The sequence below is a fragment of the Loxodonta africana genome, chromosome 4, assembly GCF_030014295.1.
Source record: "Loxodonta africana isolate mLoxAfr1 chromosome 4, mLoxAfr1.hap2, whole genome shotgun sequence".
NCBI classification, from domain to species: Eukaryota; Metazoa; Chordata; class Mammalia; order Proboscidea; family Elephantidae; genus Loxodonta; species Loxodonta africana.
This window is the reverse complement of record NC_087345.1, coordinates 17296452-17310323: the sequence shown is the minus strand read 5'-3', so window position 1 is coordinate 17310323 and position 13872 is coordinate 17296452. Positions and strand designations below refer to the sequence as shown.

The 13872-nt window shown below is 53.2% G+C and overlaps 1 protein-coding gene across 2 annotated transcripts in view; it reads right to left on the bottom strand.

Moving 5' to 3' along the window:
* Positions 1 to 577: 577 nt before the first annotated feature.
* Positions 578 to 13872, bottom strand: part of MYH9 (myosin heavy chain 9) — a 104811-nt gene continuing 91516 nt past the window's right edge. The window contains exons 28-42 of one of the 2 annotated variants that reach the window (XM_064283622.1): positions 12985 to 13191; positions 12666 to 12770; positions 12227 to 12379; positions 10661 to 10909; positions 8329 to 8541; positions 8018 to 8230; positions 7612 to 7773; positions 6398 to 6526; positions 5266 to 5354; positions 5045 to 5168; positions 4461 to 4669; positions 3754 to 3862; positions 3481 to 3653; positions 2344 to 2370; positions 578 to 1952 (exon numbers count right to left, since the gene is read on the bottom strand). In XM_064283622.1, the coding sequence (XP_064139692.1) occupies positions 1835 to 1952; positions 2344 to 2370; positions 3481 to 3653; positions 3754 to 3862; positions 4461 to 4669; positions 5045 to 5168; positions 5266 to 5354; positions 6398 to 6526; positions 7612 to 7773; positions 8018 to 8230; positions 8329 to 8541; positions 10661 to 10909; positions 12227 to 12379; positions 12666 to 12770; positions 12985 to 13191 (2280 nt within the window). In that variant the 3' untranslated portion in view covers positions 578 to 1834. The remainder of the gene's footprint in view (positions 1953 to 2343; positions 2371 to 3480; positions 3654 to 3753; positions 3863 to 4460; positions 4670 to 5044; positions 5169 to 5265; positions 5355 to 6397; positions 6527 to 7611; positions 7774 to 8017; positions 8231 to 8328; positions 8542 to 10660; positions 10910 to 12226; positions 12380 to 12665; positions 12771 to 12984; positions 13192 to 13872) is intronic. The other variant, XM_064283623.1, reaches the window with a different exon arrangement.

Here is a 13872-nt window from a genome sequence, read left to right as displayed (position 1 = left end):
TTATATACGGACCACATCTGACAGAGCAGAGATATGCCATAGGGTTTTCTAGGCTATAATCTCTATAGAAGCAGATCACCAGGTCTTTTCTTCTGCAGAGCCACTAGGTGGGTTCAAATCGCCAGCCTTTGGTTAGCAGCTGAGTGTTTAACCATTGTGCCACCAGGGCTCCTAGCATCCTTAAATCTGGCCAGCCTTTCTGTCTCTTCCACGTGACTGGCCAACCCCACCCGAGCCAATGCCCCAGCCACATGGAAGGTACTGGAAGCACCTGGACGCTGCACCGTGTCGGGGCCTGCTGCAGAAGCAAGGCGCGGCCCCTTGCAGGCCTGCCCCCTCCGCAGACGGACAATGGGACACGCGCGCATAGCAGATGGTACTCTTTATTGTGACGCTCAGTGGGAAACATCTGTAAACCAGCTTACTGTAGCAGTGAGAGCTGCAACTCATGCTAAGGCACTTTCATTATATAAAAAAATGGGGGGGTGGGAGTGCCATTCACTCCTTGTGACAGCAACTGGGACCTGAATTCAGAGCTTTGTAGGCATTTGTAGCTTTCCTGTATCTTCATGATTCATTGTTTCTTTTTTTTTTTTTTAGAAAAAAAAAAAAAATGCCTTCTTTGCCATAGTTAAGTCTAAATGCAGCATATACAACAACAGTTAAGAATACAGGTAAGTTCAGCGACCAGTGTAGACCAGCGTAGGACAAGCTACTCTCTTCTAAACATGGTTCCAAAGGAAAGGCAGTGATCAAGACTTGGAATTTTATCATTTATGACCAGAGGAGGGAGGAAAGAAAACCCCTTTTTATTTTTCCTTTTAAAATAGATCTGTGCAGATAGACGACAGGCTTTTGAACTACACTGAGTCAATGGTGCAGGTCAGCTGCCTCAGCCCAGTCCTGGAGCAGGTACGAAGCTGCGGGAGGGCCCGCTGGCCCTCGCTACCGCTCTGGCTGTCAGACTCGGGACAAGTCCCTTAACCATTAAATATATTTGGTCCCCGAGAGTACTGGGAAAAGCCGCCGGAAGGCTGCTGGCCGTCCCAACTGGGCCCCGATGCCCTGTCTGCTCGGCCCCACAGCCCGGCTGTGGCATGGACAGGCTGTTCTCGGCAAAGGCAGGGATCATCATTGCACTTGAGACATTTTGGAATCAGGAAGGGAGCAGAGGACAGTGGCGCTGCCTGGGAGGAGTTCGCCACCTCCCCCACCCCAGCATTCCGTGCCCGGCACAGAAGTGGAGCCCCCGAGGCCTACTCTTGCTGAACCACCCAGAACCCCCTGGAGTGGGGGGGCCCGAAGAGGCAGCAGGTGTGTGAGGTCACCACGTGTGATTGCCAACAGCAGAGAGGAGAGGAAGACGGGGAGCGGAAGGTGTCAACTCTAACGGGGTGTCAGGCTATCAAAACTCCTTTAGTCAGAAGAAAAATAGATTCATAGAAAACGCTCTGGCCCATCCCCAGGGGCCTGCCCTCCTTGACTCGCCATCTTGTGCCTTTTGGCAAGAGAGGGTTGGAGAGCCTGCTGGTCACTCTTTCCCAGGCCTGGGCCCTGGACCCTGGACCCTGACTCTTTGGTATAAGATTCTGAGAGGAGGGGCAGGAGGGGAGCTGAAGGAACTGCAGCAAAAAAAACCAAATGCCCTCGACAGGCCAGGGGGCAGGCGGGCGGACATCTGCAGGCCTGAGGTCTCCTGGCCTGGTAGGGACTGGGAGTTTAGGGGGGGCACGGTCACAGTAGTCCCCAGAAGATGGAGAGGGGGTGCTGCGGGGTGAAGAAGGGGAGGCGAAGTCGTCTGTCTGTCCATTTCGGCAGCAGGAAGAGAGGAGGCTTATTCAGCAGCTTTGGACTCGCCCCCATCGGCTTTGCCATCCAGCTCCTCGTCCGAGCAATCACCAGTACCCTTCCGGGCCATTCGGCGGGGCACGACGAAAGGCAGGTCCCCACGCCTGGAGGAACAGGAGCCGAGGGTCAGCAGGGTTAGGTGGGGTGGGAGTCAGGGGTGGGTGTACAACACGGCGCACACATTGCAAAGTGAGTTTGGGACAGAAACTAGGCACCTAACTTCTCCCCAGAGGGAGATGCGACATTGAGCCTCTGGGGAAAGCAGATAACCAAATTTCCTGCAAAACATCCAGGGATCAGACGTTTTAACACAAAACACTAGCATCAGAACAGTCAAGAAAACAGCATTGAATCAAAGGGGGAAAGTCACAAGGGTAGAGCGTTGCCTTCTGCAAATGCTGTCTTCTGCTCACACTTATTACTAAACAGCTGACGGCAAGAGAGACCAGGCACAGCAGTCTATACGGTGCACAAGGATTAACAGTAAATACTGACCACAATGTCTGGTCTTGTTGCTTTATGCTAAAAAAAAAAAAAAAAAAAAAGACTCCTGTGCAAATGAGGTAAGAAATGAGAATTCCAGAGAAAAAGGCACTCTGCCTCATCTTGGGCTACACTTCGGAAACCCTAACGCCCCCTTCAGCAATACGAAGATGCCTGTTAGTTTTTACAAGCGTTCCAAGATTACACTTGCATATTTACTAGCCACCAGGGGCTATATAACCAAAAGGTCGGCAGTTCGAATCCACTAAGTGCTCCTTAAAAACTCTATGGGGCAGTTCTACTCTGTCTTATAGGGTCACTGTGAGTTAGAACTGACTCAACAGCAACAGGTTTGCATTTTTTTGGTTTAGGGGCTATGTGCCAGGGGCTGGACCAGGTTGCCTTCATCAACTTCTAATTCAAAACACCCAGCATTGAAAAGTACTCATCACGCTTAGAGCAGTGACAGGAACAGACTTTTAAGATAGGCTGGGAATACAGGCAGTCCCCGGATTACTAACAAGTTCCAATCCTAAATCTGTCTTTAAGTTGAATTTGTACGTATGTCGGAGCAGTTAGATATGGTTTGTATCTAACGTCATTTAGTCAAATGTTCCTCCTAGCATATAGTCTACAGTGTATCTTTCTACGAATACAATGAAGTACTTCCAGGTACACTAGAACAGCTTTAACATAATGATACAATAGTGATAATAACAATATTATGACGCCCATCGCAAAGTAGCGCCTGTTTGCTATTACAGACCATTGTACATACCCAGAATTTTTAATATACTCAGCTTTATGGGGGCTGGTTTGTAACTAGAGGTTAGACATAAGCCTGAAGAAGTTCATAACCCGGGGACTGCCTGTAATTACCGACAGAGTTTACTGTTTACTGAAAAGCTGGGCTAAGGCCCAGGAGGGCGTCCAAGTCATGCAAGGCAGAAGCCCCGATGAAGGGGTCCAGATGGCTCTGTGGCCGACATTCTGTCACTGCCTTCCCCACCGGCACCTGGCTTAGAGAAGACGCCCGTCACAGGTGCTGAAGGTCCTGGTGTGCTTTTCGGAACAAATGAGCTTTTTAAGGGGAAATCATAAGGCAAAGGGGCCAAAGAGAGGCTGAATGTCAAGGTCGGGCAGGCTCACCTGAGCTTGTTCTTGAGGGAGCTGACCTCGCGGTTCATGGCATCGGCCGTCTCAGTGGCATCCTCCAGCTCGCGCTGCAGTTTCCGGCGGGAGGCATTGGCCCGCTGGGCCTCCTCCTCAGCTTCCTCCAGCTGCCGCTTGAGCTGCTTCAGGCGGGTGGACGCCTTGTCAGCCTGCAGAGACACGTGGCCATTGGCCCTCGTTAGAGGCTCTGGGTGGGCCCCTCTCCCACTGCCGGGAGGTGGGTCCCCACAGCTCAGCCCTCGAGCACACCTGGTCCTTGAACTGCTCGGCGTTCCTCCGTTCGTCATCCACCTGCAGCATGACGTCCTTTAGCTTCTTCTCCGCCCGACGCACCTGTTTGCAGGCCGCTTGGCGCTCCCTGTGCAGCAGACACGGCGCTCAGAGGGCACACAACTTCCAGACCCTCCTGCAGGAGTCCTGCCTACAAGTCCTAAGCTGGACCACCCATTACCCAGGGGCCTTGATGTGAAGGGTGACAGTCTTTACTGAACACCCACTATGTGCTTTGAAAATCTATTGTGTGCTTTCGCTCTTAGCAGAGGCACTGCGATTCTTCCCATTTTACAGAGGACGAAACTGGGGCTCAGGGAAGGGAAGTGGCACCTCGCAAGGAGCATAAGCTCAGAAAAGGGAAAGCTGAGATTTGGGAAACTTCAGTCTTGCTGGGCCCATAAGATTGCTGCCCACCTAGGCAGAAACCCTTACCCCCCTTGACTCAGCCCTCACAGCTAGTCACCAAACTTCCCAGCTTTCGGGTGGGCTGTGGGGTCCTATTCAAACCCCATAGGGTCCCCCTGAGGGCCCTGTCAGGATGGAGGGAAACAGCCACTTGGACTCAGGCTGGTTTCTGTCCTGGCTCCTGACCTAGCTCTGGGGACAGCATCCCAGCAGGGCCCGAGGGTGGGTCCAGGCCCTGGGCATCTATAGCTTGGGTGGGCTGGGGTAGGGGCATATACTTGGTCTCGTTGTCCAGCTGCTCCTCCAGCTGTGTGATCTTGGCCTCTAGGGCGGCGATGGCGGCCTTGTACTTGGACTTGACGGTGCCCTCCATCTCCTGCAGCTTGACCTTGAGCTCCTTGTTCTGGCGCTCCATCTGCTGCCGTGCGTTTTCATTCTTCTGGGCTTGGCTGCGCTCCAGGTTCAGGTCGGTGTTAAGCTGATCGATCTGCACAAAGGAGGGCCCGTGACTCCAGGAAGACCGGCTGGAGATAGCCGGGACACAGCTGGAGGGCATGAAGATGGCAGTAGGGTCCCAAGAGCTAGATAACACCATGTGCTAGATAACACCAGGCCCAGGGGTGAAAGTCCCGGCTCTCCCAGAAAAAGATGCTACCCTTACTAAGGATCCGGCAACTCAACTCCTGAGAGAGAAACTGTGGAGGACCTTTAAAGGTACCAGGACATCTTACCCTTAAGCCATCAGCGAGCAGCTGGCACTCAGGCCTCTACTTGTGCCAGCTGCTGTCTGTGAGGCCTACCCCCATCTCAGAAGTGGGCCTGGGCCCCATGTGAGAGGAGGCTGGCTAGCCTGGTTCCCTACCTGCAGGTTCGTCTTCTTCAGCCGGTCGTTCACCAGCTCCGTGTTACTCTGCTCCTCGTCTAGCTCCTCCTCCAGCTGGGCAATGCGGGCCTCCAGGCGCCGCTTCTCCTCCAACGCCAGGGCTCTGGGCAGGGGGAAGACGTGTGAGGGCCTGTCCGGCAGTGGGTGCTGCCCCCACCACCCACCTCTGTATTCAGAAGCACATGCCGTCCACGGCTCACCCTTTGCCACTGCTGTTGGCGATCTCGTCAGCCAGCTCGTCCCGCTCCTGCTGGGCCTGGCGCTTGGCACGCTCAGCAGCTGCCAGTTCCTGCCAAGAGGACCCAGAGTGTGATGGTCAGGACAGCCCACTGCCCCAAGAGCCGTTCTCCTGAATCCTGGCCCTCTCCTCTCAGACCCCTTCCTTTCCAGGCCTGCCTCCCCAACGCCAAGCTGTCCTCATGAACCCCCTTGGCTGACAGGGATAATTCTTCCCTCAGAATTCATAGCTTAGGCACCACATGTTTGCAAAGACCCCTGTATCTGAGTGCCAAGCAAGCCAGGAGCCAGGAATGCAGAGATGAGAAAGAAATGGCCCTGGGGATATGGCATGGACAGAGACACCCTGCCTACTGGTCCCTCTGTGTTCCGGGTAGACCCAAAGTTGAGAGGGACAGCGGCGTGAGGGCTTTGGAAGCCTGAGCAAACACTCCGCAGCCATTAGGGCCACCCTGTAGAAGAGACCTTTAAGCCTCAGGACATGTTCTCAAGATGTGTGGTGAGAGACCAAGGTGGCCAGGAGATTCCCTGTGTGACCATCTGTGGAAGGAGGCCCCCTGGCGGGCAGGGACCACACAGCAGGGGGTGGAGATTACCACAAAACCTTGTTTTAGGCCAGGAGTCCATTTCAGGCCAGGAATCCTGAGTCCATTCCCAAACAGTCACATTTTAATTCACACACACATTTTAATCACACCAGGAAGCCATGCTACTTAATGAAACCCTGGAGGCAACTCCTCTGTAAAGCAGTAACCACTCTCTGCCAACTCATTTCTGGAGTCTGGCTAGTCTGTTAGGAGCCCTGCCCGGGGCTCAGGCTGGCTGGCTGGAGACCTTGAGTGCCACCTGCTGGCCAAAGGGAGGCCAACCCTGAGCTACCTCCCGCAGACCTGAACACCCCTTCTGGAGATTCTAAGCCTCCTCCTGCAGCCCTAAGCCCCTTCCTACAGCCCCTGACCCCCCTCCTGCAGACCCTGTGACCCAATTCTGTAGCTCTGAACACCCTCCTGAGCACCTTCTCCTGTAGCCCCTGGCCCCCAATTCTGTACCCTTGAACCCTCTCCTCAGCACCTCCTCCTGTAGCCCCTGGCCCACCTCCTGCAGCTGAATCATCTCGGCCTCCATGCTCTTCAGCTTCTTCTCGTTCTCCTTGGCCTGCGCCAGGATCTCCTCCCGGGAGGCACGCGTGTCCTCCAGCTCACGCATGTAGTCCTTCATCTGGGCCTGGGGGTGGGGGACAGCTTGCCACCACCACCCGTGTCCACCCGCTCCACGGCCCCCCCGACCCATCCCGGAGCAAAGGGGGCACGGGGACGCCTTGCCAACAGGAACATGCAGCTGGTTTTTCGCCTGACGCTGTATTTCACCAGCTTAACAAAAATAGTAACTAAAGACAAAACACCTTTTTACCCTGTACCATCGTCAGGCTCTTTTTCATCATTGGGATTCATGAAGCGTACTTCTGACAGTCTAACCAGTGAGTACGTGTGCGTATTACCCCAAACTGCTTTTTGTCTTTAACTCCCTACACCTCCCTCTGATGTGAATACAGTAGCCGGTGCTGCTCCCAACGCACACCTGCTACTCCAAGGCCACGCTCCACAGCAGCAAATATGTTCCTTTTCTTAGTTTCCTGCTTAACTCTGAAGAGCTTTGTCAAACGTTTTTTTTATTTTTTATTTTTGCAGCCACGGTGCACCAGTTACAAAATGCCATTAGCAATTAGGTATCTATGGCCCTGCAATCTTGTACACAATACATTTTTAAATTTATCCCACTTGTTGCCGGTGTAGTGGTTACAATGTGACACCTCAGGACCGGCTGTTAGTCTTCAATTTTGCATGAGGCAGAAATGTCCCCAGTGTGCGTTCCAGGCTCTCTGCTACATCCCCAGGGAACCACCGATTCAGTCATTTGTCCAGGAAGGCTGGACCGTGTCCTACTGGCCTGGGTCACCACCTGATTTATTCTGGAAGTCTGCCAGTTAAGTGACCATCTTCTCTGACTCCATGGCATTCCTGGTTCTATATTTATTTGTTTGTCTATTTAATGTACTCAGAGTCATCAATCTTACTGCAAACCTTATTGTAATCTTATTGCAGAAAACCTGCATATCTTGTTTCCACTCAATCTGTGGGCCTCTGAGTCCTCCATTTGTGAAGCGGGGCTAAGGACACCCAAGATCTTCCTCAGAGAGGGGAAAGTGGGCAATCCCAGCACACACCAGTCACCGACTGGTGTCCAAGCCCAGGGCTGACCCAGCACCTCCTGTGGGCAGCTAGACCCAGTCTGGTCCAGCCTGATCTCACCTGCAGCTTCCGAAGCTGCTTGATGGCTTCATCTCGGTTCTTGTTGGCTGAGTCAATGTGGGCCTCCAGGTCCTTCAAGTCCATCTCCAGCTTCTTCCGCGCAGCCATGGCCATTGACCGCTGCTTCCTCTCATCCTCCAGCTCTGCCTCCATCTCGCGCACCTGTGGAGAAAGGCCAACGGCTCAGGAGGCTGGGCTCAGCCCAGGCCTTGAGGTTCATAGGGCCTCTAAAAGCCAAGGAAGGTGACTGACCATAAAAGCCTCAGTACAGCCAGTGGCTGACGCCCCTGGGACAGAGAAAGGGGAAGAAACAGTATGTGTACAACAAGGCATGTAGAAGCAGGAGAGGAAAGGATGCCCACCAGGATCCAGCGACAGGGAAGGCCTGTCCAAGGGCAGCACGCACCTGTCGAATCAGCTGCTTCTTCTTCTCCTCGCTCTGCTCGTCGCGGCCCTGGAGGTCCCGCTCGAACTGGGCCTTCATGGCCTGCAGGTTCACCTCCAGCCGCAGCTTGGCATCCTCTGTGGCCTGCAGCTCGTCCTCCAGCTCCTCCAGCTGGGTCTTCATTTCCTCCACCTGCTGCTCCAGGGCCCGCTTGGACTTCTCCAGTTCATGGACCTGCCACCAAGAACACGGTCAGACCAGAGGGACTGGCAGGTACCCGAGGTCCACTCACACCTCTCGGTCCCCACTCCCCAACCAAGCTGGACACTCACGCTCTTGCCGACATCGTCCTTGGAGCTCATGAGGTCCTCCATCTCTGTGCGGAACTGCTTGTTGAGCCGCTCCAGCTCCGCCTTCTGCTCTGAGGTCTCCTCCAGGGCCCGGGCCAGCGACAGCGCCTTGGTCTCCTTCTCTCGGGCCTCTGCCTCGGCCCGGTCACGCTCCTCTGCATACTTGGCAGAGATGGTCTTCTCCTCTGCCAGGAGCTGGGACACAGGTGGGATGCTGTTATGGACTGAACTGTGTCCCCCCAAAATATGTACTGAAATCCGAACCCCTTCCTGTGGATGTGCTCTTGTTTGTGTAGGGTGGGTCTTAAACCTAATGTCTTCTGAGTTACAAAAAGGTCAGAAGAGACAGAGACACACACACGGGAAGACAGACACACAGAAAGATATATCTACAAACCCAAAGGCTCTAAAGATTGCCAGCAGCTACTAGAAGCAGAAATAGACCAACAAGGACCTCCCCCTAGAACCACATCCTAAATTCAGACTTCTCACCCTCTGAACTGAGAAAATAAATTTCTGTTCCTTAAAGCCATCCACTTGTGGATGTTACGGCCACTCTAGCTTACAAAGACAGGTGCCAGGAGGCTCAGAGCAATGGATTCTTAGAAAGAGCTGAGCCTGCCAACCACAGGCAGCATGAAGGGCTGATCCACCCCGACTTGGGAATGAGGACTCCCCCCACCAATGCTGGGACTGAGAGGAGGAGGACCCAAAGAGAAGCCCAAGCTGCCTGGGTGGCTTGACGGCACACACTGGTTCAAAAAATGGCACACACTGTCCAGTGTGTTCCGTGACCAGTCAGGGGTAGGGACTTTCTCCACGACGTCATAGTAAAGTCAGTTTAATTTCTGTCGATGAATAATAACATCGTATGTCACACAGCCCCCCTTCCACGAGGGCCTGGAGGAAGCGTTTCTCTGGCTCTCAGAGCCTAGAAATGCTGTGGATCTCCTGAACAACTGGCTGGTGTTTATCCTGAAGACAGCGTGAATTCACTGCTTAGGAGCCCATTCTCATCGGTGGCCCTCCTCTAACGTTGGCTTGAAATTCCTCTGGTGTCCATCCTCTGCATGGGCCCACCCCTGGCTGTACCTTCTTTTTACACCTTTTCAGGCCCTTTGCCCCAATGTTTCAATTATTACGGGTTGGCAGGCTTTTTCTTCAAGCACCCAATAGTAAGTATTTTAGGATTTGCAGGCCTTACGGACTCTGCAGCAACTACTCAGCTCGGCCACTGCAGCACAAAAGCTGCCGCAGACAACAGGTGAACAAAGGAACACAGCTGTGTTCCAATAAAGCTTGACAAAAAGGGCTTTGGCCTGCAGGCTGTAGTTTGCCCACCCCTGATTTATTCTTTTTCTATCCTGCCCCTGTCTGTGTCCCTGGGAGCTGCTTCAGATCTTCCGGAATAAGGAAGAGGTATAAACAAACAGAAAGATGTAATAATGCTAAAACGGGTTCATTATAGAAAATATTAAAAAAAAAAAAAAAAAAAATCAGGGAAAAAGTCACTCCTAAGGCTAGCAAATTAAAATGCCCTATTCCAGAAGAAGGAACTAGACTCCAGGTCTAATGGCCTCCATGAACTACTGACTCCTTTGCCATGCAACCAGAACTGAATGGTGCCTGGCTACCATTACTGAATGGTTTGATCAAGGACTCAGTAGCTGGAGCCTGATCGAAATAGGAAAAAAGGTGGGAGAGAATTTCAGATTCTTATGGAAACCAGACTTAACTGGGTCCAGTGAGACTAGAGGACCCCCGAGATAATCTTTAAACCTTGAACTGAAACTATTCTCTGAAATCATCTTTAAACCAAACAACAGTTTAGCTCAATTAGTATAGAATGTTTACCCTGAGCACTGCACTCTTTTAAGAATTATCTGTATTTCATCAAACTGACCACAGCAACTCTAAAGTATGGATGAGAAGTCTGGAGGCAATGACTCTGAGTTAATGGTGGTGAAACAATCTGGGAAGAGGAAGCAAGAATGGCGACACGACATGCAGAATGTAACCAGTGTCCCTGAATTGTACGTGTAGAAACTTAAACGAGTGTATGTTTTGCTATGTATATCTTCACCAAAACAGACAAACAAAAAAGATGCCCTATTCCCACTGCTTTCCTTCCAGGCCCCCAACAAGCAGGACAGCAAGGGGACCTTTGAGAGCCAAGTCCCCCCAAAGCCTCCCCACTGGGCTAGGTCTGCCGCGGCAAACCCCAGGCTCCACTCCTCTTACGGTGGCCTCTGCCTTAGGCCGCGTCACTACAAAGGAGGGGAGAGGAGAAGGACAGAGCTGAGCCACCACGCACCTGGTCAAACTTCTTCTGCTTCTTCTCCAGGTTGGAGACACTCTGCCGCTGGTGGTCTAGGTCCACCAGCAGGTCGTCCAGCTCCTGCTGCAGCCGTGTCTTGGTCTTCTCCAGCTTGTCATAGGCGGCCACCTTCTCCTCGAAACGCTGGCTCAGGCCCTCCAGGTCCTTCTGGAGCTTCCTCTTGGCTTCCTCTGCAGTCTCCAGGCACCCCACACCATCCTCCATCTTCTTCTTCATGTCGGTCACCTGGGAAAGGAGACACCCAAGATGGCACCTGTTCAGGTAACACGCCCGTCCCTGGAGGCTGGCTTCCTACACTGTGAAGAGGGGACCAGGGTGCTGGCCCAGTTATGGCAATGACTCCCCGAGTCACTTCCCTCTTCAATGAGGAGCAGGAAAACGAAGCTTCTGCAAAGGGGCATCTACCTCACACACGGAGCCCAGGGAAAGGCTCCAGTCGTGGGTCAGTTTTGGAAGGACTGTCAGTAATAATCCACACCAAGCCTCTCATTTTATAAAGACTGAGGCCCAGAGATGGGGGCCACCTCCCTTACTGTTCCCCAGGAAGCAGGGATGGGGCTCCCCCGGGATGCTTGTCTGCTGCAGGCAGGAGAAGACCACAGGTATCCATCCTGCAGCCCCTTCTTGTACCTGGAGAAAAACCTACACCCTCGTGGACATGCTGGTTATGCCTATGGAGCCTTTGAACGGACTGTTAACCCATCCTGAGTGGGTTCAGATCCTCTGACCTGACACATTGAAGTCCCAAGTTAGGATCTTAATATTGATCTTTTGACAGGCTTCTCCTCCCAATAACATCACAATATGCATAAAGGATATACGATCAGAGTCCCGAGTGGTACAGAAAGGGTTAAATGCTCAACCACTAGCCTAAAGGTTGGCAATTCGTACCCACCCGGGAGGGCCTCAGAAGACAGGCCTGGCAATCTGCTTCCAAAAGGTCACAGCCCCATGGAGCAGTTCTATTCTGCACACATGGGGTCACCATGAGTCAGAATTGATTTGACTGCCAACTAACAACAACGACATGCAAGATTCCCATGTAAATCAATTCTAGAAAAATGCAGTTGTCACAGTATTTTAACAACACTATGGCACAGTGATCTACATGCTTCTTCAGGAACAAATCTTATCATGAGCTCAGCAACAGGTTGGGGGAGGACAGTTCTGAAGCAGTGACACACAGGGATGTTCCCACAGCCCTGACGTAACAGTGACCGGTGACTTCTGCTGACGACAGGTACTGTTGCTACTCCATAGCTTACATCCACAATGGAGACAACGCTGAGCTGCAGCAAGTTAGTGAGTCCCTGAACTCTACCTGTGGGCCCAGGCTAAGAGGCCCTGATCTGCAAGCACAAGGCTGCACTCTTGTGAGGAGGTGCCCAGCCAGAGGGAAGCATGGTGGTCCCGATGGACAGGGAGATGCCTCCGGTGCCTGGGCTAGCAGCCAGCTGGAAGCTCCCAGCCTGCAGTCCCTGACCCATTTCCTGAGCCCCCAGGCCGACAGACCCTGGGGCGTGTCATGGGGTAGCACCGCACCTGGGCGTGCAGGGTGGCGATCTGCTTCTCGAGGTTCTGCTTGGCCTCCTCCTCCTCCTCCAGCTGTTCCTTGAAGGAGTTCTTCTCGTCCTCCATCTGCTTCAGCTTGGTGCTGAGGCTCAGCTTCTGCCGGTTCTCCTCCTGCAGCAGCTCCTACTCCCAAGACGAGAGGAGGCGTGGATGCTCAGGGGACACTGGGTTGGGGGACACAATGTCAAAGCCCCACAGCACTCACGCCCTCAGCAGGAGGAAAGAGCAAGTCTGCTCTGATTTAGGGAAAAGCCTCACAAAGGCCTGGCAGGGAGCCACCCAGAGACCCTGGATGAGGAGGGAGGTCATGAGATGAGCTGTCATGGAAACCTGGGGTCTGGCAACTGAGGCCAGAGCACAGGGTCCCCCAGGAAAGGCCCAGCAGAGGGCATCCAGCACTGCCCTGTACCTGAGTGTCCTGTAGCTGGGACTCCAGAGCAGAGAAGTCCTTCGTCAGCTTGCTAGACTTGCTGTCGGACTGGTTGAGAAGGCCTGTGACATTGTCCAGCTCAACCTGCACAGGAGCGGGAGAGACACAGGACCATGAACTTGACCATAACTGCATCTGGCCTCACCTCAGCAAAGTGGGCCTAAGTCACTAGCTGAAGCACAAGGCCTCATCTGAGTTGGAGGCAAGAGAGAAAGCAAGAGGCAGCCCTGGAGATCTGGGCCAGGTCAGGGGAGCTGCTGAGGGGCTGCACCCAGCCTGGGTCCCGGTGGAGCCTTACCTGCAGCTTGGAGACCTTGTCGGCCAGCTCCATGCGCACTCTCTCGCCCTCGTTGAACTTCACCTGGAGCTCCTGCAGCTGGGCCTCCACTTTCTTCCGCTTGTGCTCGGAGTCCCCTTTGCCCTGCATCAGGACCTTCACCTCGTTGGCCAGCTCCCCTCGCTCATTCTCCAGGGTCTGCTTCGCCTTCTCAAGGTTGGCTTTCACCTGGTGGGGAAGGAAGCCAGGAGGTAGAAAAGAGACCTGTGCCCTGATACGAGGCTGGCCCTTCTAATGGCACTGGAAGAACAGCCATGTTCAGATCCAGAAACTGCTATCTGCCAACGGCAAGATCGATGTTGGGCATGTTCAAGGGATGGTGTGGTTCCAAAGAGCTGTGGACTTGGAGGGCTCGGCCTGACCTGCACTCTCAGCCACTGACCTCCCCACCTCTAAAATAACCCCTGCCCAAGCCTCCCCTGCTGGGGCGGGGCGGGGAGTGGAAATTTTCCAGTGTAAGACTGTTTGGGATTGAACAGTGTCCCCACAAAATATGTACTGAAAATCTTAATCCCTATACCTGTGGATATAATCCCATTTGGGAACGGGGCTTTTTTCCATTATATTAGTGAGGCCTTATCAGTGTAAGTCGTGTCTTAAACCAATCACTCTTGAGATATGAGAACAACAGATTAGGTAAGAAGCCAGGGAGCACAGACAGGAAGACAGATGCCGTGCCACATGAAGACTGTCAAGGACCAGAGGAATAGAAGCTGAAAGAGACAAGGACCCTCTTCCCTAGAGTAGTGCTCTGAAGTTGGACTTCTAGCCTCCTAAATCTGTGAGAAAATAAATTTCTGTTCACTCAAGCCACCCATCTGTGGTATTTGTTATAGCAGCGAGCTCCAA